This window comes from Monodelphis domestica, chromosome 3 (assembly GCF_027887165.1).
Source record: "Monodelphis domestica isolate mMonDom1 chromosome 3, mMonDom1.pri, whole genome shotgun sequence".
Lineage (NCBI taxonomy): Eukaryota > Metazoa > Chordata > Mammalia > Didelphimorphia > Didelphidae > Monodelphis > Monodelphis domestica.
Window position 1 is genome coordinate 76890132 of NC_077229.1, and position 14563 is coordinate 76904694.

A 14563-nucleotide genomic window follows, 5' to 3' on the forward strand; every position below is an offset into this window, starting at 1 on the left:
CCCCCCCCCCCCCCAAATGTTAAACTGAAGGAACAAAAAACTCAAGATCTAGCCTCACTCCATAAATTGAATTAAATTTAAATACTTATTAAAGTGTCAATTAAGGTGTAGAGGACAGAAAAACAGTACTACCTCCTTTTACCTATGGAGAAACTGATTTTCAGAGACATGATTTTGTCTCAAGTCACCCAGCCAGTCATTGATCAGCCTAAAGATTAGAATCCAAGTTTCCAGCCTGAGGAGCCAGTATTTTCCCCCATTACTTTACCGTGAGTCATCAATTTTTGACCTTATCAGGTTCCTCAGACTTTGGTAAAGTCCTTCAAATCCTGCTCTGCTCCCATTCCAGTAAGGAGATAGAGAAGTATGCAGGCTCAGTTTCTTCCTCCCTCAATGTCATGGAAGACGGTGGTGCTGGGGAGTAGTAAGGAAGGAAATAAAGTTTCTGATGGACACCCTAAGATTGTTTCCTTCTTTACAAATATTTCCTCGACACCCCCATTACGGGGATCCAGGAAGCACATGGCAGGAGGTGCTATTAACATTCTTAATCGGGCTACTCCTCTTCTCCCTCTGCTCGGTTCTGATCCACTGGGCTCTGGGGCGCCTAGCTAAAGCCACCAGCATGGTGTAAGACTTAAACCCCTAGGATTACTGGGGTTTGAATCTCGTCCCTGTAACCCTTTTCGACCTTGAACAATTCACTTCCTCTCGGGTGACCTCAGTTTCCCCATTTGTGGACGGAGGCTCGCAAACGCCTTTTTCAAGTCCTAGCAGGAAAGAGTGTGTCAAAGCTTTCATCATCCGCCCCCATCTTTTGCAAGCGTCTGAGGAGGAGCAGCTCCACAGCTCGTGCAGGCATCCCTGAGGCTGGCCGCGGGAGGGGAAGGGGAGGGCAGCTAAGGACAGGAAGGGAGAGCCTAAAGGGGCGGGGGAGGAGAGGACGGCGGAGGGAGGGCGGGCCCTCCGGGGCCGTGCGTGCCGTTCGGCTCCACCTCCTCGCTCTCCGGCCCTCCCCCCCTCGCGTCGGAGGAGTGGTTTCGCCCAGCCCCTGGCTCATTGTGCTCGCCTCACGCCGGCCAAGATGGCGGCGGCGCTGGAGACCCGGGGGCTGTAACTACAAAAGAGCCAGCGAGCCAGCGTGGGAAGGTGGGAGGGAGAGAGAACGAGAGGGAGAGAAAAAGAGAGAGAGAGAGAGAGAGAACCTGCGGCTTTGCTGCCGCCGCCGCTGCTGGTCGTGACTTCTGGGCCTCCGCCTTCCTCTTCTGTTGCTGCCTCTGCTGCTGCTGCTGCTGCTGCCGCTGCCGCCGCCGCTCGTGCCCCTCCTCCCTCGTTGCCCGCCCGCCCCCAGCCGCCTCCCTCGGCCAACCGTCCCCGCGGTCGCCAGCCCGCCCGCCGGCCCCGCTGCGCCCGCCCCGCGCCCGCGCCCACTAGTATGGTGCAGCGGCGGTCGCGCTCGCGATCATGGGTGAGAAGCTGGAACTGAGGCTCAAGTCGCCCGTGGGAGCCGAGCCCGCCGTGTACCCGTGGCCCTTGCCTGTCTATGTGAGTATCCGCGCCCCGTCCCCGCTTTGCCCCGAGTGTGCGTGTGAGCATGTCTCTCGTCTGACCCTGTGGGGCTAGAGGGTGCTTGTGCCCTAGCACCACTGGGGCCTGCGCCTGGATGGGTGCTCCCAGACCCCTGGCTCCAACCCCTAAGGCGCTTTCCTTCCCGGCCCTGGCTTGGGCTGCTCCCCTCCCCATTGCTCTGTTTCCAGGCACCCCTCTCTGCGTCCTCAAACGCCGGGGCTCGGGGCTACCCCTTACGATTCTCTTATCCCCCACCCAGGCTCCAGACCACCTTCTCCCTAAACTTGCAGGCTTCTGCCAAGCCCTTAGCGTCAGTTACCCTTCTTGTCCCACAGCGAGCCGCCCTTCTCTCACCCGCCCCCCTCCATTGCTTTCAACCCTCCTTGTCTCCCCTCAAATTTCTAGGCTCCTGCCAAGCCCCTTGCTCCGGCTATGCCCTTGAGCACCCTCCCGAAAAATTTTCCCCAATCCCCCCCCCCCCAAAAAAAACTTCTGACTATGCCCCTTGGCTTAGAGTACCACTCTCTGAAGATTCCCTAAACCCCTTCGATTCGATTCAATCCAATCAATCAGTAAACACTTATTTTACCTACTATGTGCCAGGCACTCTGCTAAGTCAACCTTCTTGGGTTGACCTCTCCTAGTTCCCGTTCTGTAATTGCCCGTTCATCTTCCTCCCACCCCCCACCCCCAACCCCTTATAATTCTGTATATACCCCTCCTGAATTTTTTAACACAGACACTTCCCCTAAAGCCCTTAGGCTCCTGGCAAGCCCTTCATGGGATTACCACTCTTTTGCCCCTTTGGGTCTTTCTAAAATTCCATACACGTTCCTACCCCCCCCCCCCCCCCCCCGTTTCTTTTGCACCCTTTTCTTCCATAGCCCTCTCTTGCTGTTTACCTCCTTCTGGGCTCCTCCACCCCCCAAATTCCCTAGACACTCATCGGTTTCTGCCCTGTCCCAGGCAAGCCCCCCCCCCCATTCTTCCCTTGCACGTCTTCCACGCCCAGAACATTTCCCACTCTCACTCCCCTCCTTCCCTTGCCTTCCCTTGCCTTCCCTTGCCTTCCCTTGCCTTCCCTTGCCTTCCCTTCCCTTCCCTTCCCTTCCCTTCCCTTCCCTTCCCTTCCCTTCCTTTCCCTTCCCTTGCCTTCCCTTGCCTTCCTTTGCCTTCCTTTGCCTTCCCTTGCCTTCCCTTGCCTTCCCTTCCCTTCCCTTGCCTTCCCTTGCCTTCCCTTGCCTTCCCTTCCCTTCCCTTCCCTTCCCTTCCCTTCCCTTCCCTTCCCTTCCCTTCCCTTCCCTTCCCTTCCCTTCCCTTCCCTTCCCTTCCCTTCCCTTCCCTTCCCTTCCCTTCCAATAATCCATACTAATTACCAACTCCCCTTCTACAACGCTCCAGTCTATTCTAGACAGGTCTCTTTCTGCCTGTCTTCTGCCTACACCCCCCTTGTACTCCCAGTGTGTTGGTGGGTTTACTTGGTTGTTTGGCTAACCCTCTCTCTGAAATATATAATGGAAGTGTGGAGGGTGGGGGACTATCCTAGATGAGTGAGGGCCCCAGACTTGCCAATCAATTTTACACTGTACCTGGGAGCCCAGGCGGTCTGTGAGATTGGGCAGTTGAAGTTATTTTTATATTCCCCCCCCCCCCCTTCTGCTCCTCCTCTCTCCTCCCTCCCCTTCAGTCATGTGGGCATGATTCCTTTTTAAAAAGAAAAATGCAGAAGCAGTAGGGGAATTTGGTTTCTAAAATGGCTCATCAGTCTTGACAGATAAGCTATGTGTTGGGGAGGAGGAGGGAAAGAACACTGACTAATGAAAGGGGGAAAAGTTTAAAAAAATTTTTCCTCGAAGATCTCACAATTCTCCAAAGCTAAAATGTGGGTTTCTGAAACTTTCTAAGATGATGCATTTGTCAGTGGAGGTCAGTATTCTGAGTGGTTCATGGAGGCAGTCAGTCCAGCAGTGCAAGCCTGTTAGTGTTTTTTTCCTATCTACCATCTCTTGGGAAATCTGAGCAGTGTTTATGTGTAAAAATTTCCCCCTTAATTCGTGTTTTACCTACCTCTGTTTCTTTTTAATATTCATTATATAGAAACTCAATTTTATCTTCCAGTTGAGGGGATTTAAGATGGTTCTCATTTTCATCTGTTTTTTAAAACCTTACAAGCTTATTCTTTAGGGGAAATATACAACCTTTTCTCTACATTTGTTTATTTTAGAAGGTGACTTGTTGGCTTGTGTTGCCTACATCTGAATTGTAGGACCTCATTGGTGACACCTTCTGTCCCATGACGGCATCTTTGCTTAAACTGGAAAAGCCCCCCACAAAGTGGAAATTTACAAATGGCTTACAAACCATATAAAATCCACTACAATCCTTGGTGCAGTGGCTCCTCTACCCTTAGTATGGAAATATTTCATTATGTTTCTTGGACTCTATAGACTGAATTGAGTATATTGTAGAGAGCAAGTAAAATAGCAACAATTGATAACAATTTTGGTTGCATTTTACTTTGAAACTTTTGTCCTGGGGGTGGGGAGTGGAGCTTGATCTAAAAAATTCCCTGATAGGCTATATATATCTCATTTGGAATTGAAAAATATATTTGTATATGTCAATGAGTTATTGGAAACATCTTGCTTGGAGGTAGTGTAGCAATTTGCCTTTGGCTCAGAGTTCTTGGGTACTTCATTTTGTGCAACTGTGGTTTCTCAAAGCCTTGCCAGTACAGTAGGACTTTCTATTTTTGATCATCCTGTTTCCAGAGAGATGTTGAGCCTTCCAGCACTCAAGCAGTTAATACAGCTTTTCCTGTAGGGCAGCTCTGGGTGTGTTTGGGTCTCTGTGTATACAGTATAGACAGAGGGGGAAGGGAAATCTTTCATTTGATTTGTAGAAAAGGAAAAGGTTTTTTAACCTTGTCACCTAATCTAGATTATATAGACCAATATTTCCTAGGAAATAATATTGGTTACCTTCAAGTGCATATGTTAGTTGTGGGTAAATTGCTTTTCAGAAAAGGGTAAAATAAATGATATTTGTTAAATATAAGAGATTTCCATGCCATTCTTTATGCTTGCATTTCTCTTTGCTAGTTTTTTTGGGGGCAGGGGGAGATTCTATTTATAAATTTAAAAAAACATCCTGTTATTTGGATGAATTTGCTTTGCTTGAGTTGCATTTTTTCCAAAGATGAAATGTCATCTGGAGATAGTGACATTTTCTTTCCAGCAGCTTGGTTGAAGAGACGATATGCCTTTTTTTTTTTAAATTGTGAGGGGGAAAGGGTATTTGCAGCTTAACTGTGGTGTAGTCAATTCCTTTTTGGCTTCTAGGATATTTTAGAATTCCTGTTTGAACATTGCTATCCCCTAGCTTTCTAATATTGGGCTGTCCTGAACTACAGACTTTTTTCCCTCGCTGGCCCAGGCTTCATTTGGCAGGAGGGGTATGTGTGTTGCTGTCCTTGCAGAGCTGTTTGACGTCAGCAGTGCATTTCTTAGTTTCACTGCACATTTAACTTTGGGTTTCTAGGTGGTAGGAGGACAGAGAAAGATTCTAATTTTGTATGCTCTTCTCTTTTCCACCAAATGGATTCTTAGCTTCAGTATTAAATCTCAAGTGGCATATTTCTTTTAATTTTTTTTAGGCTTGCCTATTCCCTTTTGGGTACCTGCTTTTGGAGACTGAAACATTTTCTATGGAAAATGGGTGATGATTCTTACGGAAAAATGTATTTTGTATGCTAATCTAATGAAATTCTTATGCAAGTACCAAGTCAAAGAAAGTATGATTCTTGAAATGTTATGGAATTAAGTAGAATTAAAGTTGGAGTGGCAACATATTTTAATTTTTAGGAGCAAACAAAACATAGTTATCCATATTTGGATTTAGGCTTAACTCTGCTACTAATTTGTGTAGCAAATTAGTGGCTTTAGGTAGGTTACCTCTGGGACTCAGTTTCCTTATGTCTATAAAGTCAGAAGGCTAGATTCGTTTGACTTTGAAGATTCTTCTGTTTCTCATTCCAAACTCTGAACTGATAACTCCTTAGAAATGGAGGTCTCAATTAAAAGGAGGTCAATACAAAAAGTTAGATTAAAATTAAATGAGGATAGTCAAATAGGATAACAATTTACCTTGCTATCCTTTAGGCTGTATTCCATACTCTTTGTTTTTTCTTTGGTAAGTAGGGCTAGGGACACTTCCAAGATACCCCTAACCTATTTAAATTTGATTGAAAACAACTCTTTCTGCTTCACTGGCATACATATGCTTGTCAGAATTTGGAAAGAACCTAAGAAGATGATGTGAAACATATATTTCCCTTCAAGACTAATTAAGGCTGTGGGAGGGGATGCAAGGGTGTTTCAGATATAGCCTCCCACTGGCTTATATACAAAACTGAAAGTATGACTTTTTCCCCCGCCTTCTGCTTCCTTCAAAGGGAAAGGCCATGATTTTCTAATGAATACATGGTGAGCAGTTGTGTCCTTAACGTGCTGTGTTGAATAGAGCATGGTGAGTAATCTCTCCCTGTGACTCAGAAAATATTTTCTGATGCTGACCTCCATTTTTATGAGTGCCCTCCTTAATCAGAGCTCAAATGGGTTTATTCATACAGAAGTAGACATTAACTCTTTGACTTCCTTTGATGGACAATAATTGCCTTTAAGAAAGAAAGCTAAATATGTGAAACTTGAGGTTTAGAAGTTAGTATCACAAATAGGATTAAAGCTTTTCTTATCATTTAACTATCACATGCCCCCCAAAACTACTTTTAAGGACCATATAGATGATAAAATTCTGTGTTAATCAATCAATAAAGTCATTAAGCGGTTGGAGATTGGAAGTCTGCAAGAGAATTTGGGACAGGATAAGAAGATTTGAGAATCATTAACATAGAGCTGGTAATTAAATCCATGGGAGCTGATGTGTTGAGAATAATAATGTGGTTGAATGCAGTAAGGCAGGTTTAGTAGGAAGAGAACACTGGCCCTGGGTTTTAGTCCCTTTCCTGCCCCCTACATTGTAATGTGATCTTTAGGGTAAGTCATTTGTCTCTGGCCTTCAGTTTCCTCATTTATTTAAATCAGCATTGGATGGACTAGGTCAGCACTACCTTTCAGTCATTCTACCTACAGAACAGGTTCTTGCCTTCATCCTTTTCTTAAGACATAATTATCTAGTTCTTATCCTTTTAAGGTATGTCTAGCTCTCTCTAGTTTTAAAAGCCAAACAAACCACTACTTTGTCTCCACCCTCCTGCTTTATCTGATGTACTTTTTCTTTTCTCATTCATAGCTAAGCTGCTTGAAAGGTGTAATCTATACTTTTCCTCCCCACCAGGATTTCAGAGTTGGAAAGGACTTCAATGGTCATCTTATTTAGCCCATACTTGAAAAGGAATCCTCACTGGGTGTTAAGAAATAGACATCCAGTTTGTGCTTGGATGCCTCCAGGGTGTAGGAACTGACTCTCCTTCCTCTCTTACCAAGCCTAATTTATCTCCTTGCAATTTATACTCATTGTTGTTTTGTTACCCTGTGGAGCAAGTCAGATTATTCTTACAGAAGAAAGACATCAGCCCTACCTCATATTTTCCTTATGTTAACAGTCCCAGGTACTGCAACTTACTCTATACAATGGCAGGGGCTGAGTAAAAGAGACTGACACTTTTTCATTCCAGTGGCGCCTCTTTCAGTGCTTCCCAAATTACATTTGCTTATTTGGCTACTGTATTATTCACACTACTCCAGCACATGGACTTTGCAGTCTGCTAATGCCCCAGAACTATTGGACAAAGTGCTATAACAAGCCCTCTCTCAGAAAATGCTGATGCCTAAGTGACCAGAGGCTCCTGTTAGATCATCCAGTAGTGATATCTCTTTAATATTTCTGTACCTTTTTCCTGTCTTTATCATGAAAGGCTTCTATGTTTTCAAAAATAGATATTCAATTTGACCTCTTCTGCTACACCTTCCCTTTCCATTTTTTCCTCTGACAATCTTTGCCTTTTCACTATTCTGCTTTTGATTCTATATTTGTCTTTTCCTTCCTCCTTTGAAGTCCTGACCACTTCCATGGGGCATATAGTTTATCTCTGAGTAAATGAAACCCAGATCTTCATTTCTTTCTTTTGTCTTATAGTGCATGCTGTTAACTCCTTAAAACAAGACCCACCTTAAAAATGAACTCATTTTCTTATCTTTGGACTCCACAGTATTCCTGTGTGGATTGGCTTTTCCAAGTCTCCAGCTCAGTAAAATAATTTTTTGGTAATTGGTATGGCAGAGTAGAATTGCCATTTTAATTATATTGGCTCTGCCCACCCATGAACAGTTAATATTTTTTCAGTTATTCAAATCTGACTTTATTTGTGTAAAAACTGTTTTATAATGATTTATAATTTATAGTGAGAGCCCCAAACCAGTGCATATCTGGATTCAGGTCCCTCATACTTCTCCTTGTAGAAACTTCCCTGCTGCCCTTGAGGGCTGGTAGGGCCACCAAGGGTCAAGCCTTCACTGAGGGGAGATCTCCATTTTGTCTCCCTCAAGTAATTCAGGGACTCCTGGAGGGAGTAGTGAGGGAAGCCATTTTCATCAACCCTTTCCTCACTGCCTTCAGCCTTCATTTCCCCATGTAAGGAGTGAGAGTCCGTCCCCCCCCCCCCCAAATTACACTGAGAATGAGGAATCAACATTAGGGGATCTAGTGGGTGCCATTGAAAATTAGGAAGAAGGGAGACTTTTTTTTTTTTTATTAAAAAACCCTTACCTTCCGTCTTGGAGTCAATACTGTGTATTGGCTCCAAGGCAGAAGAGTGGTAAGGGTAGGCAATGGGGGTCAAGTGACTTGCCCAGGGTCACACAGCCAGGAAGTGTCTGAGGCCAGATTTGAACCTAGGACCTCCCGTCTCTAGGCCTGGTTCTCAATCCACTGAGCTACCCAGCTGCCCCCAAGAAGGAAGAATTTTTTGAGGAAAGATAACTTGTGTTTTGACCCTTTCATTTAAAAAAGTACAGGGTTGGGGGCAGCTGGGTAGCTCAGTGGATTGAGAACCAGGCCTAGAGACGGGAGGTCTTAGGTTCAAATCCGGCCTCAGACACTTCCTAGCTGTGTGACCCTGGGCAAGTCACTTGACCCCCATTGCCTACCCTTACCACTCTTCTGCCTTGGAGCCAATACACAGTATTGACTCCAAGATGGAAGGTAAGGGTTAAAAAAAAAAAGTACAGGGTTGTTGTTAGACACTGGGGCCATGTGAATCAATATGGACAGTGCCTTCCCCCAAGGAGTTGGCTTATAGGAGGCTTACTATGTAAACTAAGAAGAAGTAAAATAGAAGGGAGAAGGCAGTAGAAGCAACAGACTCATCTAGACAAAAGGCACTGGGGAAAAAATAAAGATGAGGATTATTTCATCTGAGGGATTAAGGAAGGGTTATGGATGAAGGTGCCACCTGAGTGGAACTTTGGAGTAAATAGGAATTTGATTGAGATGGGAAAAAGTTTTGAGACTTTGATGGTCTATCAGAATGTTGGGGGGGGGGCAGTCAGGTGGCAGCTTGGAGCTCAGATAGGTAGACATGCACAGTCATAAGGCTGCAAAGGTATGTTATTGGGGCAAGGTTATGGAAGGCCTTAAGGGCTAGTACCCTAAGGAATCATATCTTTTTTTCTTTAGAGCCAAAAGAAGATTTCTGAAGGAGGATTGATCTGGCCAGATGTGTTTGGGAAAATGTGTGGAGGATAGAGAGGAGGAGGAGGGGGGAAGAATTTTGGGAGAGGAGTGGACCTAAAAAAAGAACCATCTGAATTAGTCAACAAGCATTTTGATAATCTAATGTGCCAGTCATTGTGCTAAACTCTGGAGATGCTTGAGAGGTAGGAATTTATTTATTTTAGAATACACTATTTTTAACTTTCTTAGAGGAATTTAAATGGTTTGTTTTTTGTTGGACTTCTACAAACTATGTGCTAATAATTAAATTAGTGAATAGAGAGTACACCTTGGGGGCAAGAGCAACTAAGATTCCAATCCAGCCTCAGGCATTTAATAGCTGTCAAACCTTGGGATAGAGCCTACCCCTCTAGCCTTATTTTTTTAATCTATAAAACAAGAATAATCTTTGCAGTACTTATCTCATGAATTTGTGGGACTCAAATTCAATAACTATGGGAAGTGTTTTGCATATCTTAAAACAGTATAAAAATATCTTTATATGACCTAGGGCCATACTTTTTTTTTCTGGAACACTTAGAAATATCTGTGCATAGAAATGACAAATAATGACTTAATGCCAATGTTTGGTCATAAAGGTGTTTTTTTCCCCCAATTAAATTTTTTTTTCAGTAATATGTAGAAACAGTTTTTGACAATTGTTTTTAAACATTTTACAATTCAGATTTCTCCCCTCCCTGAGGCAGTGAATAGTCCCATATAAGGTTATTTCCACACAATATTTCTTGTTATGATAGAAGACACATATCTATCGCACATACAACAGAAAATCTCATGAAGGAAATATAATGGAAGATGGCACATTTTGATCTGCCTTTAGATTCCAATAGTTTCTTCTTTGGCTGTGGATAACATTTAATCATGGAGGCCCTTGTGGGTTATCTTGGAGACTTGTTTTGCTGATAATGGTTTAGTACCTCACAGTAGATCATACATCATACATTATTATTGTTACTGTACATTGTTCTCCTGGTTCTGCTCACTTCACTTTGTGTCAGTTTAGATAAATAAGCCTTTTCAGGTTTTTTTGAACTCATCCTTTCTTATGGGGCAATAGTATTCCATTATAACCATATAACACAATTTGTTCATCTATTCCCCAAGTGACGGACAACCCCTCAGTTTCTAATTCTTTGCCACTACAAAGAGAGCTGCCAGAAGTATTTTGCTACAGGTAGGTCCTTTCCCCTTATCTTTTATCTCTTTGGGATATAGACCCACTAGTGGTATTGCTGGATCAAAGGATATGTATAGGTGTGTGGCCCTTTGTGCCTGGTTCCATATTGCTCTCCAAAGTGGTTGTATTAAGTCACAGTTCAACAGTGTTAGTGTCCCAATTTTTCCACATCCCCTCCAACAGGTATCATTTTCTTTTTTGGTCATATTAGCCATTCTCAGTAGGTTTTAACTCAGAGTTATTTTAATTTTAATTTCTCTAATCAGTAGGTGGTTTGGAGCCATATGATTGGATAGTTTTAATTTTAGACCACTAGATTTAGAATTTGAAATCAGCTTAAAATGCCACTGACTGCATTTTTTGCAGTATTGAATTAATTTTTCCTTCCTAAATATTTTGATAATTTTTGACAAGGCTTCAGATACTGAGAAACATCCTGTGGGTCATAAATATATGCAATAGTATTTCTCAGAGTTGGAAAAACCTTAGAAGTCATCTAATCTAATCAGGATCTGAGGAAGCTCCAATGAATGATCATATTTACCTTCTACTTAAAAGATCTTCAGAGATGCACTGGTAGATAATTCCATCTATCTACTCATCTCATTCCTTTGGGGTATGTTAGGAAGTTTTTTCTTAATTCTGGCTAAAATCTGCCTTTTTCTAATTTTTGTCATTGTTCCTAGTTTTACCCTTTGGGACCAAGCAAGATGAATTTAGTTTTCCTGATTTAGAATAGATTTTCAAGGTGGAGGGAGAAATGATAACTACCTTCAAGTAAACTTTTTCCTCTTGATATTTCATAGGTTCCAATTCAATTAGCAACCTCAGAGTTGCTTTATCCAAATATACCACCGAATCTGAATCTTGGTGACTATTATTTTCTGCCTTTTTTTTTCAAATATAATTTAACAAATAAGATTTCCATAGACAAAGAGGTTTGTATATGAATTTGCATCTGTACCATACTGGTTACTTTAAAAAAAAAAAGCATATCATTCAGCATATTATTTTCAAAGCTGACTTATTTGTGTTTCTTTTCTCTTGAATGCATTTTATTTATTAAAAAAAATTTTTTTAACCCATAACTTTTGCCTTAGACTCAATACTATATATTGGTTCCGAGGCAGAAGAGAGCAGTAAGGGCTAGGCAATGGGGGTTAAGTGACTTTTCCAGGGTCACACAGCTAGGAAGTGCCTGAGGTCAGATTTGAATCCTGTCTCTAGGCCTGGCTCTCAATCCACTGAGCTACCCAGCTGCCCCCATGAATGTATTTTAAAAGTGTTTCAAGGGTCCTATTTTAGGCATTACTATTGCAAGCCCACTCTTCTCATCCTTTCTCTTTACTTAAAAAAAAAAAAGATGAAAACCCTTGTAACATAGGCATAGCTAAACAAATATCTACATAGCCATATCTGAAAGTGTATGACTCTTATACTTTCTATATATCGCTCCTCATGAAGTAGGTAGCATGCTTCATCATGGTCCTCTGGTCATTGCATTTATCAAGGTTTGAGGATTTATTTTTCTCTACTTCCTACTACTCTACCCCTATGGAACAAAAAAAAATAGAAAAGAAAACCCTTATAATCTATATGTAGACCAACAAAACTAATTCATAATCTGGCTATGTCCAAACTGTTCCCTATGACTATCACCTCTATTAGTCAAGTATAATTTTTATTTTATTTATTTTCAAAGTTCATTTATTTATTTAATTAATTTGGAATATTTTTCCATGGTTACATGAATCATGTTCTTTCCCTCCCCTCCTTCCACTCCACTCCCATAGCCAAAGAGCAATTCCACTGGGTTTTACATGTGTCTCAAGTATCATTTTTAAAAGCACCAGCTTGTGTGCCAGGCATTGTATTACATTCTAGGGATACAAAAAAAGGCAAAAGACAGACTCTGCTTTCAGGGAGCTGAATGTAATGGGGGCTCCTTATATGTGAACAAGATCTAGACAAATTAAATTGACTATCAGAGGGAAGGCACTAAGATTAAGGAGGACTAGGAAAGATTTCTCACAAAAACATGGGACCTTAGCTTAGATTTGAAGGAAGCCATGAGGATGAGATGAGGAAGGAGAGAATTCCAGGCATGAGGAATAGTCAGAAAAAATGCCCAGAATTAGAGATGAAGTGCCAGCCAAGTGTGAGGAACATTGGGTTGACCACTGCCAGTGTCACTGGCAAATGCCATGAGAGTAAAGTTTAAAAAGACTGGAAAGATAGCACAGTGGATGGAGCTCCTGGCCTGGAGTGGGGAGGACCTGTATTCATATCTAGCCTCAGATACTTCCTAGCTCCATGACCCTGGGCAAGTTACTTAATTCCAATTGCCTAGTCCTTGATGCCTTTCTGCCTTGGAACCAATACTTGGTATCAATTCTAAGACAGAAGGTAAGGGTTTTAAAAATTAAAAGAATACTTGAAAAGTAGGAACAGGCCAGGTTACAAAAGACATTTGAAATCCAAACAGGTATTCTATTTGATCCTGGAGATAATAGGGAGCCACTAGAAGTGAATAATTATGCAGTCAGGTCTTCATTTTAGGAAAATCACTTTGATAGCAGACTGGAGGATGGGCATGTGTAGGGAGACTTGAGATAGGGAGACTAACTCCAAGGCTGTATTAACAGACCACATATGAGTGATGAAGGCGGGGGGGGGGGGGGGGGAATAGTATATTTGAGAGATATTATGAAGGTAGAAAAGACAGGACTTGATAATTTTTTTTAAAATTTAATTAATTTAGAATATTTTTTCCATGGTTACATGATTCATGTTCTTTCCTTCCCCCCCTCCCTCCCACCTCCCATAGCCAATGTGCAATTCAACTGGGTTTTATAAGTTTGATAACTAATTAAATAATGATAAAAAATGAAAGAAAATTTTATCATAAAATTTCATCCTGAGTGATTAGGAGGATGGTGATAACCTCAATAATAATTGAAGTTAGGAAGAGGTGAGGATTTGAGGCAGGAAGATAATAATAAATTCAATTTTGGACATGTTGAGTTTAGATGTTTTAAGGGACATTCAGGTTAAAATGTCTAAAAGGCAGTTGGGGGTGTGAGCTGTGGAGTCAGGAGAGAGTTTAGAGTTGGATAAGTCAATTTGAGAATTGTCAATATGTGATAAGTAAAAGAATAAAAAGCAATGAGAGAACCAAACAGAATAATATTAGAGGGAGAAGAGAAGAGGATCCAAGACTGAGCCTTGTGGGACACCTCTGGTTAGCAGGAGTGACCTGGATGACGATATACCGAAGGGGACCAAAGGAGTAGACAGATAGATGGGAGAACCAGGAGAGAGCAGTGTCACAAAAACTTGTAGAGAACAACATGAAGGAGAAAAGGGTGATTAACAATGTAAGAAGATGCAGAGAAGTTGAGAAGAATGAGGATTGAGAAAAGGTCATTGAATTTGTCAACAGAGATCCTGGTTAACTTTGGAGAGAGTAGTTTCAGTGGAAGGATGAGTTCAGAAGCCAGATTTCAAAGTTAAGAAGAGTGATAAAAAGGGAGTGGAGGAACCATAGACAGCTTTTTCAAGGACGTTAACCACAATAGGAAGGAAAGATAAAAGTTAATAGTGAGAATGGATAGGCCAAGCTGGCGTTTCTCACATATGGGTGAGACATGGGCATGTTGTAGGCAGAAGGTAAGCAGCTTCTAGATAAGGAGAGTTTGAAGATGTGAGAAAGTAGATATGATAGAGGTAGTAATCTACTGCAGATGACAGTATGGAGTAGGATCACATGTGCATGTAGAATTAGCCTTGGCAAGAATAAGGGATACTTCCTCATTTGAAACATGAATGAAGGAGGTTTTAGAGAAGACATCTGGGTGATATGAGGTGAAGAGGAAGGAAGAAGAGGGACATGCTTTATCATGGGTCCTCTAGAAGGTAATCAGGTTTTAAGTCTTTCAAAGTGGTTTTCCTCATTGAATTTGATGTATTTCTTCTTCATGAAACTATTCACCAGTCCTTTGTTAAGTACCTGTAACTCCTACTTGTCCCTCAATCTTCTTAAACTTGTGCATCTCAAATATGAAA

At 42.1% G+C, this 14563-nt stretch overlaps 1 protein-coding gene across 7 annotated transcripts in view; it reads left to right on the forward strand.

The window, feature by feature from the left end:
• Positions 1-1022: 1022 nt before the first annotated feature.
• DOT1L (DOT1 like histone lysine methyltransferase) overlaps positions 1023-14563 on the forward strand; it is a 129446-nt gene continuing 115905 nt past the window's right edge. For 5 of the 7 annotated variants that reach the window (XM_056822199.1, XM_056822203.1, XM_056822202.1 and 2 more), the window contains exon 1: positions 1029-1545. In XM_056822199.1, the coding sequence (XP_056678177.1) occupies positions 1465-1545 (81 nt within the window). In that variant the 5' untranslated portion in view covers positions 1029-1464. Of the gene's footprint in view, positions 1546-6022; positions 6097-14563 lie in introns of all 7 variants that reach the window. The other 2 variants (XM_056822200.1, XM_056822201.1) reach the window with 2 other exon arrangements.